This window comes from Pteronotus mesoamericanus, unplaced genomic scaffold (assembly GCF_021234165.1).
Source record: "Pteronotus mesoamericanus isolate MK-2021 breed Mesoamerican mustached bat unplaced genomic scaffold, CSHL_Meso_final contig_130, whole genome shotgun sequence".
Lineage (NCBI taxonomy): Eukaryota > Metazoa > Chordata > Mammalia > Chiroptera > Mormoopidae > Pteronotus > Pteronotus mesoamericanus.
In genome coordinates, this window is record NW_026555060.1 from 8,598,798 (window position 1) to 8,621,291 (window position 22,494).

Sequence of the window (22,494 nt, forward strand, 5' to 3'; positions counted from 1 at the left end):
CTTTTTAAGTTTCCCAGTAGACTATATTTACCTTGTTCAATGAATGAACTTATTTATTTTAGGGAGCAGCACCACCAACTAAATACTCAAACTTGTCTATCCCCAGACTATTATCAGAAGCACATGAATACATTTCCAGGTCGAATGCAAGTAAAAGTCAAGAGCCTCTTTTGACTACCAAGATCTCTGCAAACCACTAAATATAGATGCTATAATGCATACATGAAGTTGTTGAGAGTGGGCAAAATCTTCCAAAATTCACTCTTGTTCTTGATACCATTTGCATGACTTAGTTGCTCAAGGGCAACACTTTTAAACCTTATTAGGACTTAAAGGAGATGAATGAGATCAGGACAGAGCAACAGATTGCAGAGAACACTATGCCTCCTCAACAAAAATGGTTCTGACTGTGGAGAGAATAGAACAGTCTTCAACATTTGAGAAAAACAAAAAACAGAATACATGAATAACTCACAGCATCTAAATAAGACATTATAATTCAGAACCATCTCTGTACCCACTATCATCCACCCCAGCTCACAGGCAGGGATTTCTTTTCCCAATGGTCTTCCAAAAGATATCATAATACTCCAAAGAGAGAAATAATCAGTACTGGATTACTGGTGCTCAGAGTCCTCTTCTGTAGTAGATAGGCAGTATTCATCTTTTTTCTTTGTTTGTTTGTTTTTCTGTCAGAAGTCTTTATCCCAGCCTGACAGCTCATCAGGAGGCACTCCCTTTTCAGGAGGATACTTGTCAAAGTAGCTGTGGTCTGTGGGGCCACTGAGCTAATGGAGAAAGGATTAAAGCAAAGGTGAGGATGATGTTGACTAAGCATGCTAGTGCATATGGGTAGTGCTTTCCATATCTGAACACAGACATTAAACTGCAAGTAATGTAAGTTACATATAAGCAAAAGATGACCAATTGTCATTGTTGAGTCACAAACTCATGAGGTCTCCCCTTTGGATCAAATGGATCAGGCCACTGGATTATGTGCAATGGAAGCTACATAGCCTTTAGAGTTATTTCAAAAAGAAAAAGTGACAAGCAGATACTTTAAAAAAATCAAAATTTACCAGAATTCTCCTTCCACCTGATAAAATTTCTTACCAACTTTGAATTTTTATATGGTTAACTCACCATATAAAATTTTCAGAATGCCAAACAAAGGATCAATTCAAAATATTACTGACACGCTTGAAAGGGTGAAATGACTTCTGCAAATTAGGTGGTTTCCAGTTCTTTACTTTCCAGCAAATGTAAGAAGTAGCTAATTGAATTATCAGCTAATAGATGATTAAAAATACTATTTATGACAGATCACAAGGTGTTTTGGGGAGGGTGAGATCATTCAAAGGTGTTCAAAGTGACATTGCTATTATAAAACCCTCCACTCCCAGGTATTTATTTATGTGAACATAACTCTTACCACTTGTATCTACAAAATTTTAAAAATGAATAAAATTGATGTGGAGTCTGAGTTCATTTCTAAATAAATAAAATTTATCCACAGGCACATTAAATATTTTATTTATAAAAATTATTTAATAGCCACTTCAAAAGTTTATAATATATTTATGCTGTTTGATACAGTATGCTATAAAAATGTAATTATAACTGAATTCCAGAAGAAATATTTGTGTTGCCAAAGAAATTATGTTGTCACAGGAATTTTAAAATTTATAAAACTATAATTGAAAGGCATTTAAGAAACAATCGATTAGAGATTGCCAAGCATAAAAATATTTTATATTAGAATGAAATTGTGAAGGGAAAATGGGATGGAAATATGGAAATTTGAATTCAGAGAGAAAAAGGAATGATGTAATATTTCTGTCTGTATTTTTTAATGTCTGATTGGTATCAAATCTCAATGATACTTACATTACATTGGAAATATTTAAAGGAGTAAAGTAACAGTAGTGTTTTACTTTAAAATGTCAATATTTTCCACATACTAGGAATTACATTCCCCACAACAGTTTAAATGCACAATGAAAAAATTCAAATGTCAATCTAAAAATATACAAGGAGAGATGTAGATCTTTAAAATCCTCTAGCGAAAACACAGTGTGATGTTTGCAGGGTGTTGATCCAGGTCGTTCCTGAGTCATTCATCCCCCTAGGTTAGCAAATGTTCAGCTTTCCCTAGACAGTCTGTCCAACCAGCCACATGGGGTGACTGAGAACTTGAAATGTAGCTAGTCTGAACTGACGTGCTGAAAGTGTAACCACCTGGGATTGGGAAAACTTAGTATGAAAAAATAACAATGACAACTCATTAATATTCTATGTTGATTATATATTGAAGTGGTAATATTTTGAAAATTAAAATTAATTTCACCTATTTATTTTTACCTCTTTTAATGTGACTACTAGAAAATTTCAAATTCAGTGGTGTCCAAACTTTTGGTATCTCTGGGCCACACTAGAAGAAGAAGAGTTGTCTTGGGCCTCATTAAATACAGAAACACTAATGAAAACAAACAAAAAAATCTCATGTTTTAAGTAAATGTTTCATTTTGTGTTGGTCCACATTCATAGCCATTCTGGGCCACATGTGGCCCACGGGCCATGGGTTGGACACCCCTGAATATGGTTCACGGTATATTTCTAGAGTTATCTGCCAGCCTTGGGATCTTAGGTTTATATGTAACTGATTCCTGAGAGCTGAGCTAATAGCCACCAAATAGGAAATACCATTTAGTCCCAGTAATCACAACTGTTACGCTATTTTAACTTATTTTTTAAAAAACTATTTTAAAAATCTAAAACCTGTTACACATATATACATCTTTAAAATCTGTTTACAAAAATGAATACCCACAAAAAAATGATGAGAGTAATATAGTAGATACCATACCTCTCTTCGTAAAGGTGATGGAAGGTTCCGAGCTTTCAGTCCCTCCCAATTAAAACCATTTAACCACCTGAGAAATGAGAAAAGTACAGAGAAACATTACTTGCCTGAAAATGATTAGCATGTCAGTTATCTACCTGTCAATCCATTTTGTTGTCTGCTCCCTGAAAGAAAAATGGTCAAAGGAAAACAGAAGACTGTGCTAGTCGTCTGGTCTCGCAATAAATTCATGCCCACTACTAACCTCAGGGAGCACTTACTGCTGCCCAGTAATCAGGCTAGGTTTCCCTGTTGTTCTGTTCATTGTTATACCTGTTAAATTCATAATTCATACTTCATCTTCTCTCTTCAAACTTCCAGAGCTTCCTCCCCATCCTCACTCCCAAATGATAACCCAGCTTCCTTTTTCACGGAGAAAGCTGAAGCAAAAGGGAACTTCCACAATCTTCCACCACCATACCTGCCTATCTGCCTACTCACAACCGTATGTTTCTTTCTCTCCAGTACCATAAACTGCCTTTGCTTCCAGCTAAGGTCCTTTACTGGATACTTGATCCTGTAGATTCTTTTCTATTCAAAGTCATGCTTCTGCATGCTCCTGAATTTTCGACATCTTCTCTGCTGGATCATTCTCGGAAGCATGCAAACACTGTATTGCTTCCAGCTACAAAACACTTTCCTTTGACCCGAGCTCCCTTCCAACTATCACTCCACTTCTCTACTTCCACTGGAGGAAAACTCCTTGAAAGAGTTATCTAATCACTCTATTTACCATTTTCTCCTGACCACACTACAATTAGGTTTCACCCTCCCCACGCCATTGAATCATGGTAGTTCTCAGTTTACATCTTAGCTTGTTAGAAGTATTTGCTGTGGTTCACCACTCGCAGTCCCTGAAACCATTCTTCACTTGGCTTCTGGGACATGCTGCTGTCCCGTCTTCCTTCTTAGCTTCTTGGGTACATTTCCCACTGCTGTTTCAATAGGAAGGTGGTGTGATCCAGGGCTCAGTCCTTAGACCTCTTCTTTTTTCAATATTTCTGAGGTAATCTCTTTCAGTCTTGTGGCTTTTAATAGTATTATCATACTGGTTACTGCCAGATTTCTATTTCCGACCAACACTTCTCCATTGCTTTATAGTCTATCAGCTACAAGTGCTATTCGTTATCTCCCAAGTGGATGTCCACTAGACATCTGCAGGGTCCACACTGGAGCTTTAAATTTTCCCCAAGAAATTTGCCTTAACTCTTCCAATTGCTTAAACCAAAGACCTTGGATTCCTTTTCCTCACACCGTACCTCAGTCCATAAGCAAATCTTGTCAGTGTTACCTGTAAAATATGCCTTTATTCAGAATATGACAAGTTCTCAACACCTTCCCATTACAATACCTGCACAGGCCAACCCACTTTTATCCTTTGCCCATATTATTACAATAATTTAATGGGTCTTCCCACTTTTCTCTGTGGGAAACAACCCAGTAGCAAGAGTGATCATTTAAAACATAAGTCAGGTCTCATCATGCTTTTTTTCAAAACTCTCCAATAAGTCCCATTTGCTCAGTATAATAGGCAAAGTGTCCACCATGTCTATCCTATAAGCCATAAGGCCTTACAAAATCACCCTTTCCACTACCACCCACCTCTCTCCTTAGCACTGCCCTGTGTTTGTCTTCTCTCTTCCTTGCTCATTCATCTCCTCACCATTGTTCCAATAATTTAACACCTTTGCACTCAAGACTCTCTTGCTAGACTGTTTTCCCCCCGTATTTCCACATGGTTTGTTCCCTCAACACCTTCCGGTCTTTTCTCAAAGGTCATCTTCTCAGCAAGGCCATCTTTGGCCACCCAGTCTAACACTGTGAGCCCTGTCCCATCCTGCCCTCCACATTATTTTCTACCCTCTTCCTCTGCTTTACTCTCTCACCTCAGCACTTACTTCTATTTAATGTATCTACTGTACACTTATGTTGTTTGTTTTCTATCTTTCCCACTGGAATGCAAGCTCCGTAAGGCAATGGGTTTTGTCTGCTTCTTTTCTTCTGTGTCCCTAAAACTTGACATAGAACAGGGGCTCAATACACATCTTCTGAATAACTGAATGACTCTGTAAAAGAACACACGCAGGCCTTCTCACTGTAGCAACATCGCACCATGGTGGTGACACTCCTGGTCACATGGATCTAAAAGGCTCCAAGAGTTTTTTTAAAAAGTCCTTTTCAGTAATCTGTTAACGGGATTACCCTTATGGCCAGATGAAGTTCTTTAATTTATTGCTTCTGCATCATTAATCTCAAAGAGCTGCTCTGATCTTCAGGATACACGTAGAGCTTGGTGGACTGGAAACACAACACTCAAACACAATATACTTGGTCTCTCAGACTCTTATAAGGAACATGGAATGATACTATTCTACAGCCTCTGATCTTTTCTGTTGGGACACAGATGTCAGGTCAGGCAGCCAGCAAACATTTGTAAAAAGTCAATTTTGTCTCAGACTTAAAAAAAAACCAAACCCAAAAAACCCCCCTTGCTTTTAGGCTATTTTTATTTTGGTGAAAGGTGACAGGAAAAAAAACCCCAATATAAATATTTAAGTTAATTTCAGATACTAAGTATAAGACTGAAAAGAATAAAGCAGTAGATAATGACTGGGATGAAGATGGGTTGAAGGGAGCTCTTTTTAGTGAGGGTGGTATTTGAAGAAAGGATATTTCAATTAAGGCCAAAATGAAAAGAAGGAAGCCATGGGAATATCAGTGGCAAGAGGCATCCAAGTGGATTGAAATGAAAGGAATGAGCTTTAGTGTGGTGAATGCAGGGGAAGCAGGAAAAAAAAAAATGCGTCCGAAAAATGGCCGGAGGCCAGTTCATGTAAGGCCTTATAGGACACAGTAAGGAAACAGGGTTTTATGCAAAATGGGAAGCCATTAGAAAATTATAAGTAAGTAATGCAATCTAGATGTTTTCAAAAGATAATTCTGGCTGTTAGGTGGAGAATGGAAGTAGAGGACAGCACGGGCCGGAGCGTGGTGGGGCTGTGAGACTGAAGGCAGGGATGCCTTGGAAGGCTGTCACATTCCTGTCTGTTGGCCACACCAGAAATTATACTCTCCCACCCTTCTCAATCGCTTTCAGCCCGGCTGTTGGGTTTGGTTTGGTCCTTGACTGGATTTCCCATTCCAAGTCTAAGCTTAGCAAGAGAAAAAGTACAAAAAACAGAGAGGGCTGGTTCTAGTACATTCCATTTCAGGTTTCATTCTCAACCCAAAATGCCATTTTGGTACAAGCTACTGAGACACTAGACAAAGAGTGGAAGTCGGACAGCAACCCCAGCAGTACAGCTTCCCCTCTCCTTGCTACAAAGCCACAGAGGTCCTCTCCTTGATCCACCCATCACCCTCTTCGCACAGGCTGGCGCTCCATTTTTAGGGATGTCTAGGCTCACAGTGCTGTGGATTCTTCTCCTTTGACACCAAACACTGCCACAATTCCTTTTTAACATATTTTACAATGCTCTCTTCCCAGAAGCTACTCCATAAATATTAATAAAAATCATTACTGTTACTCTACTGAATCAAAGAGCCTATGCATTTCTTGCTGAGTACTTGTTACAACTTGACTTATGGCAATATTTACTTAACATGAGTGGCTATTCACTAACACTTGGCCTTTTGACACTAACCACATTTTAAGCAATGCAAATGCCAGCATGCACTCATGTGTAAAAAATATTCACCAAAGAAATATTAGCAGCAACAGCACATAAATTGCTTCTTCATTTTTAGAAGACTTGTGGAAGCTATTCTTGAAAGTAATTTTAGAGACCAGAAATATTAAAGGTAATGTGAAGACACTCAAAAAAAATTATTCCTCTACCTAGCAGGAAAGATTTAATTGTATCCTACAAGTATATTATCTCCTCTTTTTTCAGAAAGATGTTGGGAGACATAATTGGTGCCTAGTTTGTAGGTTAGCTCATAAATAGGGAAGGAAGGAATTCTATTTTTAGGAAAGATGATTTAAACAGAATGGGCAAACATATAACAATATTCTATGTGTTACTGTATTGTTTTTAAATACAAAGTTAAAGTGAATAGTTCTCTAAGAAAAATAAAATATTTTTAGAGAACAATAGGAAAATTTGATGGCCAATTTTTTAGGTTTTTTTTTTTTTTTTTAAAGTCCAAGAGCATACTGGCTAGATAGCTATAAACTTTGGGGAGTTGTGGAAGATTTTAAAATACTCTTATTTGAAGGCGGAGAGAGAGAGATCTATTTTTCAGGCCTTTCTGTGCCAACTTTTTATCTTAAAAACACTATTAAAATAGAATAAAACACTCTTTTTGACCACTATGAACTCACCATAAGGGACTGTGTAAATCTGGCACATCTTATTAGTGACCTCTACCCTACACATTGTAATCTGACTATCCAGATACATGGCAAAAAACATCTTGTGTTCAAAAGCGTGGGCAAATTAATCCCTGCAGAGAAGAAAGCTCGAAATTCTTCATTACCATGCTGAGGTGAGAAAATTCTCTGGTATCAATTTGCATGTGCATCCAATCACAATTTGACAGCTACATTTAAATGAGCCTCAGGTAAATAAGAAGTACAAAATAAAACTGGAGTCAATTAACAATTATATCACTCTATTTCCCAATTACCCCAAAGAAAAACATGAAGTTTACAATGAAATAAATGCAGAAAATATATTAAAAGGGTAACTTTAATTGACAGGACACTTGTTTGCTCCATGTGAATGGTATGTTTATGAGTCATGTTATAATGAGATATGAAATTGTGATAACAGCTTGTAGGAAGAAAGATAAACTGGAACCTAAGACAAGTAATAAACTTTACACTGAAGGCAATCCAAAAGATGACAAAGAACAATAAAATACTCTAAACACAGATGTCTCTGTCTCCTTCCCCCTTCCCCTCCCTCCCTCTCTCATTCCTTAATACACTTTTAAGGCAGAGCCCTCTATGAATTTACAATGTTGAATACATAGCTTTCTTTCAAGAAAGTTCATGAATAGATAGAGCAGGGTTGGCAGCTGCACTACTAATGTTAAGGAAAGGAGCAATGTTTCTATCCAGCAGCATCTCTCCCTTTATTTTCACACTCTATTGATGTGCCCTTAATTCTTCAATAAAAATATCCAGAGAGGAATGCAACTTTGAGAGGTGTTTTCATTTCCGAAAGTGAACATGTCAATGTGCTCAAAGGTTTTCAATAATGAAATTCTCACATTTCTTTTTTTGTACTAGCAATAGGTGATATATCTGTAAGCAAAATTAAAACATCTTGAGGATTGTAGGATTAAGCTAGCCATTGATTTGAAAAAACAATCTTGAAGGCTTTCACTTCCATATATGGAACCAATTAAGAAAGAATATCTTATGGAAGCTATCTATGGTTCTAAATGACATTTAGAAATTCACAGAACTGAAAAGGTCCATGTTAGATTACTGCATAAGGACAAAACATTGTCTGAGGCTTTTGTGGAAATCAATGTACCTTGCCCAAAAAAGTAAAATACAACATGAGGCTTCAGTATTTGAAATACTAGTCAAAGAAAAATTATATTTAAAATTAATGTATAATAGTAATAAAAACTGAAATGCAATACTATTTAGTGGTTAATTTAGCTGAGCCATTCTCTTGAATATTTATAACAATAACTATATTCTACTTTATCACAAATCATGTGAAAATTAGAACAATTAATTTATAGACTCTAAGTTGATATTTAAAACTAATAATTAAGGTAGCAGTTGATAAAAATTAAGTTGTTATAACTTGAAAATGTTATTTTATAATTTGTTTTAAACTTCATTCATTCTTGATAGGAGTTTCCAGCATTAGAGAAGTTATTTTGAGATTGATTATTGTGACTGAATCTAGTAAAACACAAATTAAATAAAAAGCACCAAAAAGGAAAAACTGAGAGTCTGTAAAGAAATCCCTTTGGTTTACTTCATGCTTCAAGATTACCACCATTTTCTATAAATTTCTATATATTTCTGGGCAAAGAAGTAACCATGTACCTGTGTTTCTTAATGTCATTGATTCCATTCTTCAGATTTCCCAGCCTTTCTGTTGGATTTTGCCTAAAATGATTAAAATTTTTAAAAGACAGTTTATAATAATTATGCTTGAGTCAATTTCAAATTAAAATTTAACATGTATTTATTCATTCACTCATTCATTTATTCCATAATATTCACAGATTTAAGTGAGGGAGATAAAAATGCATGTCCCTTTCTAGGGAAGCCACAGTCAAATTAGAGTTAAGAATAAACCTACAGCTATATCTATAACTATATCTGTAACTATATACATCTCTATTTCTATCTATATCTATACACCTTATAGTGCTTTAGATGCACTAGAAATAAATATGTAAAAGAATAGTAGGGGGCTATCTTACAAACTCTGCTGAGAGACTCAGAGAAAGCTGTAGGATATCATTTACATCTCACCTGTAAGCACTCATAAATTTCTGTTGGGAACTCACAGCTAGGTTTCATGTTCTATAGTTACAAAACTTTAATGCTTTAAAAAAAAGTTCAAATGTGTGAAAAGCAACAAAGTACAGTTCAAACAAAATTAGATAATTCTTCTGTTCTCCAATAAACTGTTTGTAAAGGTAAATAGAAATTTGGAGTAATTTAAAATAAGACTGAGGCATGGTCCAAGATGGCAGTGTAGGAAGATCCTGAACTCATCTCTTCCCATGAATGCATCAAATCTACAACTACATATGGAATAATTCTCTCTGAAAAAGACCTGAAAATTATCTGAACAGCTCTCAACAAATGGTAAACAAATGGTAAAAGGGTCACATCAAGGCAGGTAAGAGAGGCAGAGACACAGTGTCACCAAAAACTCTGGCCCTAATGTGGCAACCAAAAATCAGGAGTGATCACAAATCCAAATCTTCCCCCTGAGGAGTAAGGGGTTCATACCCAACATTGGTCACCCCATCCCTTGGGAGCCTCAACAGAGAGATAAGCCCCCAAAATATCTAGCTCTGAAAACTAACCAGGCTCACATTTAGGAGACTTACATGGCTATAGAAAGCTGAGATATTTCTGTTAAGGGCTGGCACACAGACTCATTTATCCCAGGGACCAGTACAGAAGTAGCAGTGTGAAAAGTGCATAGGCTATAATATATAAAGGAAATTCATTTGCTACTCTTAAAGTATCTGCGGGTGATGCAGAGACCTGTTGAGACTCTCTCCTGGGTAGAGGTGCTGGCAGGTGCCATTTTTGCACTCTTCCTCTACCTTGATAATGCCAGCAAGCATGCCCCACCCCAGAGCTCTCCTGAAGCCACACAAAATCCAACAGGTGCACCTTGGCCCCACACTCTCCCACTACTTGCTAAAACCAGCAGGCAAGTGTAGTCCACACAGGGGACATATTAGACCAGATAGAATTAATAGATATATACAGAAAATTCTATCCAAGAGCAGCAGAATACACATTATTCCCAAGTGCACATGGAACATTCTACAGGATAGAATATATGTTAGGGCACAAAACAAGTCTCAATAAATTTAGAGAAGACTGAAATCATATCAAGCACCTTTTCTGACCACAATGGTATGAAACTAGAAATCAGGTACAAGAAGAAAAGTGGAAAAATCATAAATATGTGGAAATTAAACAACATACTATTGAACAACCAATGGGTCAATGAAGAAATTAAAGTAGAAATCAAAAAATAGCTCAAGACAAAATAAAATAGAAGTACAACTTACTAAAATCTACAGGATGCAGGAACATCAGTTCTAAGAGGAAAGATCATAGAGATACAGACCTACCTCAAGAAACAAAAAATCCCAAATAAATAATCTAACTTTATACCTAAAAGAACTATCAAAAGAAGAACAAAGCCAAAAGTTAGTAGGAAGAAGGAAACAATAAAGATCAGAGCAAACCCCCCATAAAAAACCCCACAAATGAAACAGAGACTAAAAGGATAATAGAAAAGATCAACAAAACTAAGTGCTGGTCTTATGAAAAGATGAAGTTGATAAATCTTTAGTTAGACTCACCAAGGTAAAAAGAAAAAAAACTCAAATAAATAAAATCAGAAATGGAAAGAGAAGCTACAAATGATACCACAGAAATGCAAAGTATCTTAAGAGATCGCTATGAATAATTATACACTGACAAACTGGATATCTAGAAGAAACAAATTCCTTGAAACATAATATTCTACGACTGAATCATGAAAAAACAGAAAATCTGAATAAACTGATTATTAGAAAGAAGATTGAATCAGTACTCAAAATCTCCCAACAAACAAAATTCCAGGGCCAGAAGTGGCTTCAAAGGTGAATTTTACCAAACATTTAAAATGATGTAATACTTATACATCTCAAACTCTCTCAATAAACTGAAGAGAAGGAAATGCTTCCAAACTCATTTTTTGAGGCCAGCATTACTTTGTTACCAAAACCAGACAAGGATACACATACATAAAAATTGTAGGCCAATATCCCTGATGAACGTAGATGTGAACCCTCAACAAAGTATTAGCAAACAAAACATACAATATGATCAGGTAGGATTTATTCTAGTGATACAAAGATGGTTTAACATCTGCAAATCAATCGATATGAAACACCACATTAAGAAAATGAAGGATAAAAATCATATGATCATCTCAACAATACAGAAAAAGCATTTGATGGAATCCAACATCCCTTTATGATAAAAATGCTCAAAAGAAGTAAGCGTAGAAAGAATGTACCTTAACATACTAAAGACCATATGTGGCAAGCCTACAGCTAACATCATACTCAATGGTGAAAAGCTTCACATTTTTCCTCTAAGATAAGGAATAAGAAAAGGATGTCCACTCTTGTCACTTTTATTCAATATAGTACTAGCCAGAGTAATTAAGCAAGGAAAAAAAAGACCTCCACATTGGAAAGGGAGAAGTAAAACTGTCACTATTCACTGATGACATAATTTTATATACAGAAAACCCTAAGGGCTTCACCAAAAAAAAGGTGTTAGAACTAATAAACAAATTCAGTAAAGTTGAAAGGTACAAAATCAACATAAATAAAGATTAGAATGGAAATAAATAAACTAGAGACTAAAAAATTTTTATGTTTCTCTATATTAATAAAAAACTATTAAAAAGAAAAATTAGGAAAATCCCATTTACAATTGCATCAAATAGAATAAAACTGCCTAGGAATAAGTTTAATCAAGAAGATGAAACCTGTACACTGAAAACTGTAAGACATTGATAAAATAAAACACAAATGAAAAGATATTCTGTGCTCATGAATTAGAAAAATCAATATTGTTAAAATGTCTACATTACACATAGCCGTCTACAGACTCAATGCAATCCCTGTCAAAATCCCAAAGGCGTTTTTACAGAAATAGAAAAACAATCCTCAAATTTCTATGGAACTACAGAAGACCCCAAATAGCCAAAGCAATCCTGAGAAAGAACAAAACTAGAGGCATCACGCTCCCTAATTTCAAACTATACTACAAAGCTATAGTAGACAAAAGTGTGATATTGGCATAAAAAAAGACATATAGATCAACAGAACTGAACAGAAAACCCAGAAATATACCCATGTATATATATATATGGATAATTTATGACAAAGGAGGCAAGGGGAAAGGGCAGTCTCTTTAATAAGTGCATTTGGGAAAACTGGACAGCCACATGCAAAAAACTAAAACTAGACTACTACCTCTCACCACACACACACATATACACAAATAACTCAAAATGTATTAAAGACTTGAATCTAAGACCTGAAATCCTAAAACTCCTAAAAAGTATATAAGAAGTAAGCTCTCTGACATTACTTTTGCTAATGATTTTTTGGATCTGACTCCAAAAACAAAAACAACAAAAGCAAAAATAAGTAAGTGGAACTACATCAAACTAAAAAGCTTTCTCACAGAAAAGGAAACCTGCAACAAAATGAAAAGGCATCTAACTAAATGGGAGAAAATATCTTCCAATCATATATCTGATAAGGAGTTAATATCCAAAATACATAAAGAATTCATAAAACTCAATAGCTCACACTTGTCAGAATCGCTATTATCAAAAACTCAACAAATAACAAGTGTTGGTGAGGATGTAGTAAAAAGGGAACCCTTGTACATTGTTGTTAGAAATGTAAATTGGTGCAATCATTATGAAAAACAGCATGGAGTTTATTATTAAAACTAGAATTATAATATGATTCAGCAATTCCACTTCTGGGTACTTACCTGAAGAAGGTAAAAACACTAATTTGAAAAGACATACGCACCTCTATGTTCATTACAATATTATTTACAATAACCAAAATATGAAAACAGCCTAAGTGTCCATCAATGGATGAGTAAAGAAGATGTGATGTGATGTACACACACACACACACACACACACACACACACACACACACACATTACTCAACCATAAAAATGAAACCTTTGAAATGTTATCATTTACAACAACATGGATAGACCCTGAAGGTATTATGCTAAGTGAAATAAGTCTGATAAAGAAAGACAAATAATATAGGATGTCACTTATATGTGGAATCTAAAAGAAAACAAAGGAACAAACAAAATGATCTCATAGATTTAGAGAACAAAACAGTAGTTGTCGATAGCGAGACAGAGTGAACGTGGACAAAGTGGGTGAAGGGGGTCAAGAGGTCCCCACTTCCCATTATAAGTTATGGTGATCTAATTTACAGCATGGTGACTATAGTCAATAATACTGCAGTGCATATTTAAAAGCTGCCAAGAGAGTATATCTTAAAAGTTCTCATCATAAGAAAAAAAACTTTTCTTGTAATTTTGTATGGTGACAGATGGTCACTAAACTTATTGTGATAATCATTCTGCAGTGTATACAAATAACAAATCATTGCATTGCATATGTGAAACTAATATAACATGTCAATTATACCTCAATAAAAATAATAATAAAATAAGATAAATCCAGAGGAGTACCTTTTTTAAAAAAATGAAACTTGAAAGAAGGCACAAAGTAACACTATCATCACCACTGATTTTCTCTCAGAATAACAAGATTGTAAATTAATTACTCCTTTATTAAGCTAAGGTTTGTGTTTCCATTTTGCTTTATAACAGATAAAGATGATTCCTGAAGTAGCCTGAAAATTTTAAATCTCTTTTATATTATAAGTAGGTACTGTGATTCTATAACACAAGTTAAACTCAAATTCCCACCATACACTGCAAAACAGAAAATGGTTTTTCTTTAAATATAATTTAGCTACAAATAAAAGTAAAAAAGTAAACATATACCTAATTTAAAATGTGTGAAAACAGAAATAAAAAGCCTTCCCACTTTCCCCAGGAACAAGAGGTTTCTGTCATTCTCACCTGCAAAGTCTCCTAATCAAATCCTCAGGCCGTCTTGTTATTTTTCTGGGAAAATCCATTTTTTCAATTCCTTTGAGAATCAAATTGTAGGTCATCATTTGGTCAATCCCAGAAAAGGGTGGGCTAGAGAAAAAACAAAACAGAACACTAGGATGAGGGTCTGAGACACATTAACAGTGAAGTTCCTTCTTCTTCCCTTCCTCTCTCCCTCCTTTCCTCCCTTTCTCCTCCTCCTCCAACCCCTCTTCTCTCTCATTAGTTGTTTTATGACAAATCTGGAGACATGGCAGAAAAATCTTTTTTTTAATTTCACATCACTTAACAAATTATGCACATACATATTTACACATACAAGTAATTTTTCTGGTGGTGATAATTACTAAAAAGAAAAATAAAGGGAGGGACAGAAAAGTGACAGAGAGAGGTATAATATTTTTTTAGACAGAGTAGACACAAGAAGCCTCTCTCACAGACAGTGGAGCAGAAGTATGAATGAAGACAAGGAGTGAATGACCATCTGTGGTCAAAGGATTCCAAGACAGCAAGTATAAAGGCCATGGATGAGGAACGGACTTGGGTTTTTCTTGGAGCAATGAGGATGACATTGTTGCTAGTGGAGTTAGTAAGCAGGAGAAAGGGATGTACGAGGTGTTAACAATATTTTACAGATCTAGTGGGCTATGGTAAGGCCCTGGGAATGTGTTGTGAGTCAAATGATCTAATTTACAGCAGCCAGAGTAAGCTTTTTTTTTTTTCTTTTAATGTATGGAGCATAAACTGCAATGGGACAGCAGTGGAGGAAGAAAGGTTTGGTAGCCAAGATTAGGACAGTACTGGTGAAGGCAGTGAGATGTGGCTGAATTCTGGATTTATTTAGACGGTTAAACCAACAGGATTTGCTGATGAGGTGAATGTGGTGTACGGTAGAAAGAAAAAATTCAAGAATGACGATCAAGTGTTTTGACCTACAGAATGGAGCTAACACTAAGAGAAGAAAGACTGGAGTAGGGTGGGGCTGCAGGGGTGCAGAGCCGGTTTTATGAGGAATCAAGAGTTATGTTTTGAACATGAAATAGAGATGCTAAGCAAGCAGTTGAATTTATGAGTCTCACATTGGTAGAAGAAGTTAGGGCTGGAGGTATTTATGACCATGGAACCTGAAGATATCAACTAGGGAGTGAGTAGATGGAACAAAGATCAGGAACTCAAGTGGCCCAATAATGAGAGGTCAGGATGATGAGAAAGACTGAGCAATAGAGAAAGAGATGGAGCCACCAGTGTGGGAAAATAAATGGAGAAAGAGAAGTCCTGTGAAGAGAGTATTTCAAGAAAAGTGTTCCTAAAATGAGTAAGAAAGCACTGGGAGTTGAATTCAAATAACATTTTACTGCATATACTTTGTTTTTAAAAACACTTTAATATCTATTCTCTTGTGTCCTTTAACATTTGAAAAATAAAGGTGGTTTTCATGAACTACGCATTGTTTCTTGGTCATGCTTGAGACATTTTTGATACTGAGAATCCCTACTCTTATTAATAAACTTGTAATAAGGTCAGTGAACTAACTTTTCAACAACCTATGTTTTGTTTGTGAAGGAAATGAGGTAGAAAATATTGTTATAATATTTTTGACTCTTATATATTTACAACTACATTGTGTTTTGTTTTGGTTTTGTTTTTAAATTATTTTCTCATTTGCATTTACCTTCTGACTCTAGAATTCAGGGCATTTAAAAATGGTGAAGCAAATCGACATACAACTCCAGGAAGCACAGAGTCCCAAACAAGCAGGATCCGAAGAGGACCACACCAAGACACATCATAATTAAAATGCCAAAGTTTAAAGATAAAGAGAGGATCTTAAAAGAAGCAAGAGAAAAGCAGATAGTTACCTACAAAGGAGTTTCCATAATACTGTCAGCTGATTTCTCAAAAGAAACTTGGCAAGCTAGAAGGGGCTGGCAAGAAGTACTCAAAATGATGAAAAGCAAGGACCTACAACCAACTTACTCTATCCAGCAAAACTATCATTTAGAATGGAAGGGCAGATAAAGCGCTTCTCAGGCAAGGTAAAGCTAAAGAAGTTCATCATCATCAAGCCATTGTTATATGAAATGATAAAGGGACTTATTTAAGAAAAAGAAGATCAAAACTATGAATATTAAAATAGCAATAAATTCAGAACTATCAACAATTCAATCCAAAAAATAAACTAAGCAAACAAGCAGATGAGAAACAATCGTAGATATGGAGATCAGCTGGAGGTTTATCAGTTGGGAGGGGGAAGGGGGAGTATGGAAGAAAAAGTGCAGGGATTAAGAAGTACAAATTGGTAGGTACAGAACAGACAGGGGGATGTTAAGAACAGTATAGGAAAAGGAGTAGCCAAAGAACTTATATACATGACCCATGGACAAGAACTGAGGCAGGGGATTGCTGGAGGGAATGTGGGTACCAGGTGGAGGAGAGTAAAGGGGGAACATTTGGGACAACTGTAATAGCATAATCAATAAAATATATTTAAAAAAAGAAAAATAACTTTTCTTGTGCCCTACTGTGAAAACCTTTACAAAAACAATGTTTCAACTTTCTTTAAACTTATTTTTTTTATTCTTGTCCAAGTACAGTTGTCTCCATTTTCCTGCCACCACTTTCCCCTGCCCTACCCACACCCACCTCCCACCCTCAACTTTTTTATGACAGCTCAAGCCTCCTTGGAACTCCAAGATATTGTTTGGGTTTTTTTTTTTTTCCTTTCCTTATTCCCTCATTTTATTTCCCTACACCTTTAGCAATTTATCCTAGCTGGTGAAAATGAAGATATTCATTCTCTAGTTACCTACAGGAACAATCATGTGCCTCTTAGAAACACAGCTAACAAATTTTTCAGGGATGAGAAAACAAATTCATGAAATAGAATTCCTTGCATTGCAAGCATTAAGTAACTTTCTCTCTGAATGACTATCTGTACATTTTTCTTTTCTTCAAAATCTTAAGTGAAGAATATTTGAGATTGATTACAGATAATATAAAATAATCCTTCACATCTGTTTGCTCAATGCATGTTGACAAGGATGTAGAATGTAGTCAAAGGTAATTTAACACTGAAATTTGTTGTGTAAAAAGTTCAAGAAGGTTCTGTTTGTAAAGTATGTGTTGAGACTTGAATTCCCACTAATACTGGAATGATCCAGTATTTTCTCACGCCATTCCATTTTGCAAATCCTCCCTGAAATTAAGACTGAGAACATTTGGTTATAAAGGTTTATAATCAGTTAATAAAAAATGGAGGTAAAAAACTAGAAAGAGAACTGATCCAAATCCGGTGGCCATGTCCATGCATTATACTACTTGACAAGTGTGTAGGGAAAATGCATCACATTAGAACTGGAAGATGTCGTATCAAATCCCTGACCTTAGGCAGGTAGCTCACTGCCCTGGAATTCTAATCCATAAAATTTAAATCATAGACTAATAATACTAAATATTTTAATTATAAAAAATAAAAAAATTCTGCTTTAATTTCCCACTCAAGCTTGTGAAAACTAACCCAGATAATACACCTGTAACTGCTCTGTAAACTGTAAGAAGCTTTACAAATCTGAGTTAATATTACATATAGCTGACATATGTATGTGGGTGTGCCTGAATGCATATAAATATGTGTGTGTGCATGCTGCATATTTGGAATCTTGGATTCATTAACATAGCCCTTTAATCTCTTTAGGAATGACAATTCAATTTTAACTGCTAAAATCCCTGCTGTGTCATGTCTCTGTTAATTAGCACCTCTAGAAAGCAGTTGACAAGGGGAATAAAATGTAATTCCAGTAATGTTGCTTTCTCCTAGCGTTTCTGATTAATGATTTCTAGGGAAGATAGAAAACATAGCTAAATGTAGTTTAATTGATCAATGAATTTAACTGAAACATTACTGCTATTATCTCAATTACTATATATATATATACACACACACACACACATATACACACATATATATATACATATATATATATATTTACATGGAAACAATAACATAGCCTACAATTTCAATTCCTTTTCTTATTCTTATCTTGGATTATCAAAACCTTCCCATACTTAATATGTTATCTATAATAATAGACTTTGCCATTTTAAGTAAACCATAGTGTTCTGTACTCCTTTGTTTTACCGTCCTGAATCTTTTCTACATTATAAACTAGAAAGAATACTATATATGAAATAATGTGAAGAGGAAAAGGCATCATATTTCCAAAATGTTAAACTTTAAATTATATATATATATTTTTATCATTAGTTACTTATTTTTGCACTTCTATGAAGAAGAGGCTGAACACAATCTGGAGGACTTACTTGCCCGTTAGGAGCTCATACACTAGGATTCCCAGGGACCAAAAATCCACACTGAAGTCATGGCCTTTGTTGAGAATGACTTCAGGAGCTACATACTCTGGGGTCCCACAGAATGTCCATGTTTTCTGTCCAGATCCTATTTTCTTAGCAAATCCAAAGTCAACCTGGAAAAGAATGCCAAAGAAATTTTCAGCCACCATAAAACTCATGTTCCTCTTTAAGACTCCCTCTAACTTCTCCAATCTTTTTTCTATACCCTCACTCTTCCTTCACACTACGCGTGCGCGTGCGCACACACACACACACAGACACACACACACCCTTGTTTATTGTTTTGCGGGGTCAGGTGTAAATCTAATTACACTGGAGAAAGTTCCATACACACACCTCTACACCCACAGCCCCTAGAGGAATCCTTGAGCAAGGGGAGACCCAAACAACACATGTGAAGCAGCTCAGGACCAGCAGGACAAACGTAATTTTCAAATCAATGGTGGTGCTTATTGGGAAGAGGAGAGAAGGGTGAAGAAATGAACTTAAAAGCTCCACCACAGAAGAAAATATAAAGCCGAATTGAGAGTTTGGGAAAGGAACTATTGTTGAGAAGAAGGGGCATTTGAAATTCTCAACAGTCTTTAAAAACCATTATGCATAGTGTCTGCACCTTCTCAATCTTGACAGTCCAAAGAAAAAGCTAGGATCATCCCATCTGAACCTTGGCTGGACTTTGTACACTTTCAGTCCCTCCCAGGGAGGTGGGTGGTGAATAGCAGCTGAATTAGCTTATTTATTCTGAATAATAGTACGAATTCAGCTAGCATCCACTGTTGACCAGGCTCTGTGTTAGATGTACAGATACAGAGTTGACTAGGAGAAACTCAGCGTGTTAGGAAGACTTACACATATGGGGTTAATATGATATCATGTAATATATGATATAGTAGAAGATTATGCAAAGTGTAAACTCAGAAGGCCAAATATATACATATATTTCCAGAACATAAGGAAGAAGGTTGGGAAAGATGTCATCAGGTAACACCTAAACTCAGCCCTGTCTGAGGATTAGGAGCATTCCCAGGGTGATGAACTGGTGCTACCCTCCTCTGTCTTTTCAGAATAGGCCACTCCACTTTTCTGAGACTCTATTCTATGAACTCTGTGCACAGAACAGAGACAGGAAAGAAGGCCGGAGCAACAGAAGACCCACTCACTGAATTGAGGCAGTGTATATGACTGACACCCTGCCCTGCAAAACAAACAGTTAATTTCCTTCCACAGGGGTTATTCAGCATATACTTTTCATCTTCAATACATACAGATACTCTTTGAATAAAACTGCCCTCCGCCTCCCTCAAGTAAACAGACACACAAATTATACCTGAGCTTCTACATGCACATTTTAATAGCTTCATTACCCACCCTGTCTCAATAGCATGGCAATAATCTTGGCTAAAACCCTAAATAAATAAGGTTGCCATATCAAAATAGGTCCTTACCTTAGGAAAGTACGGGTCAGTGAACTATAAAATTCAGCTCTCATTTATTCATTCAAATGCTAAAAATATTCATTTTGATTTTAAATAAATCTTTTAACATTCACCTTTTTACTAATGCTTTTTAGTATTTGTCACACAACAGCAAGAATTTCCTTCTTATAAAAAAGGAATTTAAACAACCTAATTTGAAGGGGGATTTTACCGTTTTCTTTTATTTACATAGAATGACTCATAGGATTACAATAGGTGGCTGGGGATATTATGAAATTAAAATTTGTAACCAGTTGAGATTAGCATATCTACTCATTCCTCAGAGTAAGAACCATTATGAAAATCCTAGCTAATTTTAAAAATACTAAAGTTTAAGAGACAATGCTTATAACTGCATTTTTAATGTATGCATATGTGGAAATATATTTTGTTGAAACAGCTTTTCAACTCATTTTTTTCATTGCAGTTTTTTTTTCCTTTTAAGAATGGTTGTAAGTTTATTAGATGTTTAGGAGAGTTCTTCTAGTTTTAAAAGTTGTAAATTTTAATTTGAACAGCTGGTTTTCTTTTTGTAATATTTGCATGTACAAGAGGCAACCACTACATGTTTCTCTCTCACACTGATGTGTCTCTCTTTCTTTCTCTCCTTTCCTTCCCCTCTATCTAAAAAATCAATAAGCATGTGCTCAGGTGAGGGCTAAGGAAAAGAAAAGAGGTGGTGGTATATTAAGGGGAAAATAAGAGGTGGTGGCCCAAAGCGGTGGCAATAATAATAATAATATAAAGATCTTCAGATTTATGAAAAGTTACCATTTATTTTATCTCCTTTGATCTTATCAACTTTAGTTGGATCTATGTGGTCAGAGGAAACTGATGCTCAGACTTACCAAGTCATATGCCTAATATGCCCAGATCTTCTGATGTCAAGTTCTGTATATTTTCTATAAAAATTCACACTGCTCCTGTGTGTACCACCATGGCTAGCACTACAAAGCCTTGGCTATTTGTTTTTTTTAACCCTATCCCTTCTAGCAACAGAAATATAAGCTCTTCCTTTTGTTATTTTTAAATAATAAAACTTTCATTTATTTTTATTTTTTCTACTCTTTTTTATTGTTGTTCAAGTACAGTTGTCCTACATTCATTCAACAAACATTTATTACACACCACTATGTACCAAGCAGCAGGATACAGACCAAACCCCAATTCTCTTTGAACTTACATTTAAGAGAAAGAGAACAAGCATAAAAAAAAACAAACCATACATAATAATGTCAGAGAGTGACATAATGCTATGAAAAAACATACAGCAGAATTAGCTACAGAAAGCAATCTGAATTGTACTTTAAATAGGGTGATCGGGAAAAACTCAAAGGAGGCAGCATTTGAGCAGATTTGAGCAGAAGTCTGAGTGAACTAAGAGAGCTCAGTAAAAATCTAGGGAAGAGTGATTCTGTCAGGGGAAAAGCTAGCACATGGCCCCTAGCCTTTGAGAACATGCATGGTAAGTTCAAGGACAGACAAGAAGGCCTGTGTGGCTAGACCGTATGTAGTGATCTGGTAAACCACAGAAAGAACTTCAGATTTTTATTTTTTCTAAGAGGCCATTAGAGGATTAAGAGAAGGGGTATGAAAGGCCTGATTAATGTTTTTAAAGGGATCATCCTAGAAGTCAAGAAAATATACACCCCTTTTAAAAGTACTAGTAAACTGAGCTTTCAAGAAGAATCTCTGGAGAAGCACACAGTTGTTTTTTTTTCCTTGTCTCTATTAAATCCCCATTAAGTCTCCAAAGATTTTAATAAACTAGAAGGTTTTATGATGTTTCTAAATCTGTGGTTATGATGGCATCATTCTGTAATAAAAGAATTAGCATTGTGGCTTGCTAGAGCTGGGGTCCAGTAAGTATTAGCTTTTTCTGAGAAGTTTCTCTCTGGGTCGGTAAATTTGTCAGATATTGGTTTTTTTGGTCATATAAAAAATGGAATCAAAATGACCATTCTAATTAATCAGATGATTCATGGAGACATACCATTCCAAAAAAATATTTACGCGGCATTTTTAGGGCACTTACTTTGCCCAAGTCTAGACAAGGCTAAAATGGAATCTGTTTATCCTGTCTGCCAACAGGCAACAGTGGATGGCTTCCCCTGGAAGGAAGTGAGAGTGAGAGAGGCTAAGGTCTGGGATGGGTGAATCTCTTACGAGTCTTTATGGGGGCGTGGTGACTCATCTGAAATACTTGGAGTGTTTAGTAGGAAATGGGCAAGATAAAGAGGAACTTTGCATACACAAGAATAAACTGAAAAAGATCATCAGAGGCTCATCTCATATACTACTACCTCTGGGTTTTTTTTTTAAACCTCACTTGAGGACATGCTTATTGA

General features: G+C 35.7%; 1 protein-coding gene across 2 annotated transcripts in view; it reads right to left on the reverse strand.

The window, feature by feature from the left end:
• Positions 1-692: 692 nt before the first annotated feature.
• Positions 693-22,494, reverse strand: part of PRKG2 (protein kinase cGMP-dependent 2) — a 79,056-nt gene continuing 57,254 nt past the window's right edge. For both annotated transcript variants that reach the window (XM_054590136.1, XM_054590134.1), the window contains exons 14-18: positions 18,621-18,784; positions 14,268-14,390; positions 8,919-8,981; positions 2,867-2,933; positions 693-788 (exon numbers count right to left, since the gene is read on the reverse strand). In XM_054590136.1, the coding sequence (XP_054446111.1) occupies positions 693-788; positions 2,867-2,933; positions 8,919-8,981; positions 14,268-14,390; positions 18,621-18,784 (513 nt within the window). The remainder of the gene's footprint in view (positions 789-2,866; positions 2,934-8,918; positions 8,982-14,267; positions 14,391-18,620; positions 18,785-22,494) is intronic.